This window comes from Palaemon carinicauda, chromosome 8, assembly GCF_036898095.1.
Source record: "Palaemon carinicauda isolate YSFRI2023 chromosome 8, ASM3689809v2, whole genome shotgun sequence".
Lineage (NCBI taxonomy): Eukaryota > Metazoa > Arthropoda > Malacostraca > Decapoda > Palaemonidae > Palaemon > Palaemon carinicauda.
The window spans coordinates 70,990,938-70,998,437 of NC_090732.1; the positions used below are offsets into that span (position 1 = coordinate 70,990,938).

A 7,500-nucleotide genomic window follows, 5' to 3' on the forward strand; every position below is an offset into this window, starting at 1 on the left:
GAAAAATTAATTCTTAGTTTATCGTAAATTTTAGTGTTAATATTTTCTGCCATTTGTTAATGTGTTTCCTAAAATTAAGTGTTTACGTTTTCTGCCACTTGTTAACGTTTTCCACCATTTGTCATTCTCTTCAACAGCCGCGCCACTTCGCTCTTGGACCTCGCCTCACTCCAAAAGTAAGGTCCCACATTTTTGTTACTGTATTTTTACTGTTTGCACTAATTATACATTTCTTCTACAGGTAACCAATAGTCAAGTTATAATTGAATGATCCAAATAATTGTAGTCATTCTTTGAGTATTGTATAATGGAGTGTATCCTTTTCATATTCATTTAATGTGGTGTTTATGTTGAGTCTTGAACGAATTATGTTATTTACATGTGAAAGGCAACTCACAAGATGAAAGGATCATATTACAAAAGCCACTATGGAACCAATTAATTTCTTGTTGTGAGGCAATACTACATAATGAAGATGCTTTCAAGCACTAAACTTTCAACTTCAATCAAACGAGAGCCTTCAAGTACCGAAAAATTGAAGAATTGGGAATGCAAGGGGGAAAATCTAGTATGAGTAAGCAATTAGACACTAGAGAGAGTTCTTTCCTCTTTCATCTGAAGGGTTTTAACAAGATAAGGTGAGACAGTTGGTCGCTCGGTTCCCGCACTGTGATGCCACTGGAGAGGGAATTCAGTGATCAGATCTCTCGGTGAACACACCTTATGTTGTTCCATCTTGGGTTTCAAAGGCTCTTAAAGATTACCATTAGGGTTTGCATTTATTTACCGTTTCTTAATCAATTCCTTATCGAGTTAATAAAGTACGATGTAATGTGTCATGATATAATAAGAAATGATAATCAATACTTGACTAAGTATCAGATAATGTTTAAATATGCGTAGACCTATTAGAAAAATTCTAGTTCTCGTGACACACTGTAAATGATAGTTTTATATCTGGTGCAATCTATACAATATATCATGTTTTGGTAATTATTGCATTTGTAATTTTTTAATGAAAACTATACATATCTTATCAGCATTTCCAAGGAAATTAAGAATGACAACATAGCAAACTACTTATTATTAACTTTCTAAAGATTTAAGGCTACAAGATGAACATGATAAAACAAGTTAAGCTAATCACACAACAGTAGGAGATGAGCTCTGTTTAATTTCCAAACATTACATTCTAAAGCAGTTGTTCGATCATTGCTTTCTCCGTCACACCAAAGACAACAGTTCGCTCAGCAGATATCCATAACATATGTATAATTACTCTCTGCATGTGAGAAAAGATGCTTGAAGTGTTTTCTTAACTAACCTCATCACGCATGCAAATGTGAAAACTGAATGAACTTACCCATTAACTGATTTGACAATATTCCTGTAGTATGTTTCGTTTTGGTTGATTCTGTGAAAAACAGAATTCTGGATTAGAGATTACCAATCATAAAAAATATTATCCATATATATATATATATATATATATATATATATATATATATATATATATATATATATATATATATATATATATATATATATATATATATATATATATATATATATATATATATATATCACCTAAAATTAAAGGTCATTTGATGATTTAAGGTTATTGGTGAAAATGAAATAAACAACATCAATGACTTAGTGTTATGTATTAGAATCATAGCTTAATTTTTGAAGATTTTTTCTGCTTTTATATTGATTTGTTTTCCTGTTCCCATTTTCTTAAGCATTTTACTGATAACAACAAACTTAATATATTTACGCCATTCTTTCTGAATAGTTAAAATAAAAGCTCCTACCTATGACTTTCAGTTGATAACTATCCTGGGAAAACAAAACTGCAATGCATGAATAGTCTCATATTAAAGAGAATAAGATTTTTTGAGATTAATGTATTGCAAGACCTATGAATATTATTCACAATGATTTCGTTTTCTGTACGATGCTTAGGTTTGTAGGATTGTAATGAAACTTTGAATATTCAGTGATAAGTATAATTTTTGGAGAAGGATATCATATGAAGGCTGGATACAGACTGACTGCATGCAGTGCATGAGTGAATAATAGTTAGTCCCCTACTTATGGGGGCTTCACACTTGATTGCAGAGTGATCTCACAATGGCTGTACGGCTGCGGATGACTGTGGACGTCAGTAAGTGGCTGTTCCTAAAAAAAGAAAAGAAAGAAAAATACAAAGTATCTAATGGAGTCTAGGCAGTTCCAGAACCGGACAGTATGTAGGGTGGCGGAGAGGTGTCGTACTGGTGACGCACTGACTGTACAGGATCAATTTATGGGCTTGTATGGCCGCGTACAGCTGCGGAGGCACTGCAGAGGGATTTTGTACACTACATATGGTCAGCATAGTTCTAGAATGTTACGTTTGACGACATACAGCTGCGGATAGACAAAAGACTGTTGGCAGACATACTTCAAAATTTCAATGCGGATGACACCTGGCTGCTGCATACAGATGCGTAGCCCTTCGTATAGTCCCAAAATCGGTAATGAAAATGCGTGCATGTTACAAACAATGTATGTATTCCTGTGATGCTGGAGGTCTTCCTCCAAGACAGGCAAGTAGACAGACTATTTGGCCCTCCTGAGCATGAAAAATGAGATAGGAAGTTGGCCGTACAATTCCTCTTACCTGATGTTGAATTTATACTGGAGGGTCTTCTCCTTTAGCATGAACAATTTTGGGTTGACGATGTCTGTCAGGGCTCTATCACCCAGGAGCTTGACTAGGGAGCAGTGGTTAGTGGCAAAGGTGAGGTTGTGGCATCCCAGGAGTAGTATTCTAGCATTTCTTAGGCATCAAACCACAGCCAGGGCCTCACCATCTACTGCAGCATACCCAGCCTCAGCAGGGGACAGGTGTCTACTTCTGCAGAGGGCAGTTTTCCAACTGTTTTTACAGAAGAAAGGTATATCAGTGGCTGTGCAGACGCAGTGCTGCTGGAGGATGATGGATCCTATGCTCTCTCTGCTCCAATTTGTTACGACAATTGTGAGGCAGGACTTGTAGTAGTATGCGAAGCCATTCCAGGCCAGCTTACAGATGGTGTCTTGACCACTCTTGAACTTCTTCTGCAGACGGGTGTCACAAAATACATGTTTTTCCATCTGTTTCTTCTTCAGTAGGTTCCTGAACAGTTCCATGAATGGTGGGGCCATGAGGAATGCAGGTAATTAGTTGAAGGAACCGAACTACGACCTAATGTCTTTTATGGTGGGTGTGATCAGCATGGCGGGGAGGCTGTCCTGAGTTGGTCTATAGTATTCCCAGCCCAAATGGAAGCCAATAAACTCTTTACCCTCCTGCAGAGCTTGAAATTTAGGGGCTTGAAGGTGATGCCCTTTTCTGTACATGTTCCCAAGAAGTTGTAGGTGTGCCTTATAGCTTCTTCAATGCCACTGTCATAGAGGAGGGCATTGTCTATGCACTTATACTTATGTGGTAGGTCCTTAATGGTGTCATCAAACCATCTTGTATAGGCATCTCATGCTGGTCAGTGGCCTGTGGGGTTCCTATGGTACTGGAAGCAGCCACAGTGTATGATATGATGAATATCGTTAGGTGGCGGCTTTCGTCATCGAGTTTCACCTGGTAGAATGCCTGTATGTGTAGGCTATTGTCTTGTAAGAGTGCTAGGGATACCAGATACCATATCAAAAGGAGCTGGGGTGTGGTGGGTATCCCTCCTACAGGAGGCATTCAGGCATTGGTAGTCAGTCCACTGTGTGTTGTGGGTGGCCTGGCTTTTTTGCTGTTTCAATTATTTGTGCGCACCACTTCGTCACCTATTCTAATTCAATTTGGGCCTTCACCTTGGCTTCCCAATGCTTAGGAACTGCTGTGGGAGTATGGCATGAGTATGGCATGGCGTTTGGCACCAGGTGGATGTGGTGGAAGCATCACTAGTAATGGTTCCCTGGTCATGTTCACGGTTGTTGATGAGAAGTACTGGAGTAATCACTGCTCCAAGAGAGGGAGGTTTTCTTTGATGGGTGGTAAGGGAACTGACAAAGGTATGGAGGGTAATGTCGAGCCGGTTGACACACTTGCTGATATAGGTCTAGGGAGATGATGCTAAGAGTCGTTTGGGACAAAGTTCAAGGTCCTTGTATGCTGATAAAGAGATATGACTTCACAAATTTAACAATATATACTTCTTTTACACTGGTATGATTGCTGAAGGGGAACCAGAAGGTTGCTGTTCCCAGACACTCCAACCCTAAGTTGCTGACATCTCTTAAGCCAGTCTAACATTGTAATAGGGCACTCCCTATATTGAAGAACAATACTTGAGCACCAGTATACTTGGGCTGCTCCCCTCCGCCACTCTGACCATGACGGTAGGTTGTGAAGGGAGATGAGTTGCAGTGACAATCACCTCTGTCAATACTGAGGTAGCAGCAGAGTCCACAGGTGACTTTATGCTTCTACAATATTTCTTGATATGGCCAGTCTTCTGGCAGCTATGGCAAGTGAAGGACCTCATCAGACATGCGTTTTTCTCTGAGGTGTGATTCCCTCCACCGTTTCTACAAATATGTTTAGTGGGGGTGAGGTTCAACGTTGGTTAGCTTCTCCTCGCATGCACGGTGGCCATCTTAGGGATGATGCCAAGGCCACTTTCACATTCAACTGGTGCAACTTCTGCGTCCTGTTGCCATTCTTGCTACCTCTCACGTGCATCCTGCCTGGCCACTTCAAATGCAAAACATATTGCCTGTAACTCCTTGACACTCGTAAAAGACTCGCATGATTAAATATCTGTCTTTTTAACACTTGATCCCCTAATTCCCCCTATAAGCTTCCTTAATGGCATGTATTCTGAAAGAATAAAATCACTATTAAGACACTGATGCCCACAATCCGTGGCCTTTTGAGAGGAATGCACAAAGAAATCACCGACACTCTCGTTGTGACCTTGTGTCACACTGAAGAATTTCAACCATTGAACTGCCTGATTCGTTGCACAGAGAACAAGGTTGGAAATGGCATCCATTGCCTCCTTAGTTTAAAATGCACTCCAATTTTCTGAGCTGTAATTGGCGTCAAGGGCACGCTGCAGCGCCACTGTGCAGTACTGTTTCACATGTTGCACTGCCTCATTGGCTGGCACCATGATCAAGATATAGCCATTGACCTTTTCATTTCTCATTTTTGGGGGGTTGCAGATACTGGGACCCTAACAGGGGAAACACGTGTTCCAGATGGAGCAACGTTGGTTAGCTGGTCTGGAGGGCTTTGATTGCCCGTTGCTGTTGCGCCAGCCATAACTGTGCACGTGTGGCATCCCGAAAAGCCAGTGGGTTGGGGTTCTTTACACCAGCATGCAAATCTTCGGGTAGCTACTGAAGGTCTTAGTGGTGTGGGCATGTCACTTGTTTTTTAGAATAAGTGACTCACTGCGACATGTAGGATGCTTAGGTTTGTAGGATTACAATGAAACTCTAAATGTTCAGTGAGGAGTATAATATATGGAGAAAAATCACGCATAAGAACCAGATACAGACGACTGCTTGCAGTGCATGAGTGAATGATAGTTCCCTACTTAGGCCCCTACACTCGAGCGGTTTTAAACCACCTAGTTACACTGTGTGGTTCAGAAATTATTGTAGATCAATGACGTCTTTCACATGTTGCAGGAAATAACCATGCGGCAAATTAACCGGACCGTAGTGATTTCCAAACTACATGTACAGCTCAATTTAGAATACTTAAGAAGTTTATGGCACTCTTCAGACGTGAGGTATTTCCCCCTGCGGTAGCAGTGGTTTAGCTGTTGCAGTGAGTAGGCGTTAATTCCTCTTCTGCTGTTGACTGTCAGAGACTAATATGAATTGTCTTATTATATTATTATTGCTATCATTTTTTTCATTATTATTATACAATGTACTAAAGGTACACTAAATAAGAATAAATAACATAAGATCATGATTATACAAGTAATTGTTTTCTTTGCTTATATGTTACGTAAGTTAAACTCTAGCCAATCTTTTAATAGCTATCGAGAGAGAGAGAGAGAGAGAGAGAGAGAGAGAGAGAGAGAGAGAGAGAGAGAGAGAGAGAGAGAGAGAGAGAGAGTATCGATCAGTGTTTTGCCATGATACCATCATGTTGAAACAAATGAGAATGATTGTTGCTGAATTATTATTATTATTATCATTATTATTATTATTATTATTATTATTATTATTATTATTATTATTATTATTATTATTGGGTGGTTTCACCAATTACGATGTTGCTTCTTCTTAGCAGCCTGTTTATTATATCCACAAAGATAATTTTCTTCACGTCCTCCATCTCGAACAAACACCGACAGGCTAGCAGAACATATCATATCTACATTTAATCCTACGTTTTCTTTTTACTGTCTTGGTGTTTAAATTTTGTAAATTAGTCAAAGACTAATCAAATCACAACTATAACCATTGAATGCCTGCTTAGACCTGAAGTCATACAATAATTGAATAAAGAACATCATCTGAATTAAGACTGCAGAGTAGAAAGTTTTCCGCTTATTTTTCTGGCCTTTGGTGTTGAAAAAGATTATACCTTGCCAAGATTACTAATAATGGACGCCCACAGACCAAAACCAAACGGCACATCCCTGCAGTATTTGTCGTCATCATTGCTGCTGTGTTAAAGAAGGATTCAATGTAGTAAGAGGGTTGCGTTTGAAGTTATCTAGCATGAAAACACTCCCTGGTAAATAAGTTAGCCATGTAAGTACAAGTTTGAAGAATGTAGAATACTAGTGTACAAAAGACGTGTTAAAAATGCCGGCTAAATAGTTAGATAGATATGCACACACACGCCAACGCACCCCTTCTCATCAGGGTATGACTACTCTTCTCCCCATGCCTGAGGGATGGGGAGAGACTGAGTAGTAATGCATCTTGCAATAACACTAAGCGTGACCGTATACACACACACACACACACACACACACACACATATATATATATATATATATATATATATACATATATATAGCCAGACACTTTACTCTTTATTGTATAGAGGAGATTATCTTTTAGGAAAAGAAGCGCCGTGTGTGTGTAAAATGAATGATATCAATACTTTCTTGATATCCATACTACGCCGCACAATTGCATGTTTATAATGACATATTTTATTAGATATATCTAGATAATAGCCAAATTTCTAGTATTAACCTTTTAAAGCATACTTCTGTCATCTTCGCTTACTTTATTATTTATCAAACTAACATCAATGACTAACTGTAAGTTTTTTTTATAGAATACCTTATATCCATGATAATTTTTTATAGCGAAGCGATGTCCCGTAAAGTAGTAATAATATTGCAGAGGATTTTTATATAATGGTATACAATAGTGATATAAGAAATCACTTTGTCATCCACAATGAAAAATATGACTCGTCGAAATTAAGCTACAGGAAATCCCGTTTCTTTGATATTTTGACAGAGGACATGAAGGTCAAAG

At 38.8% G+C, this 7,500-nt stretch overlaps 1 protein-coding gene across 2 annotated transcripts in view; it reads right to left on the reverse strand.

Moving 5' to 3' along the window:
* LOC137645749 (gamma-glutamyl hydrolase-like) overlaps window positions 1–7,500 on the reverse strand; it is a 225,155-nt gene that overhangs the window by 64,020 nt on the left and 153,635 nt on the right. For both annotated transcript variants that reach the window (XM_068378650.1, XM_068378649.1), the window contains one exon: window positions 1,364–1,414. In XM_068378650.1, coding sequence (XP_068234751.1) covers window positions 1,364–1,414 — 51 coding nt within the window. The remainder of the gene's footprint in view (window positions 1–1,363; window positions 1,415–7,500) is intronic.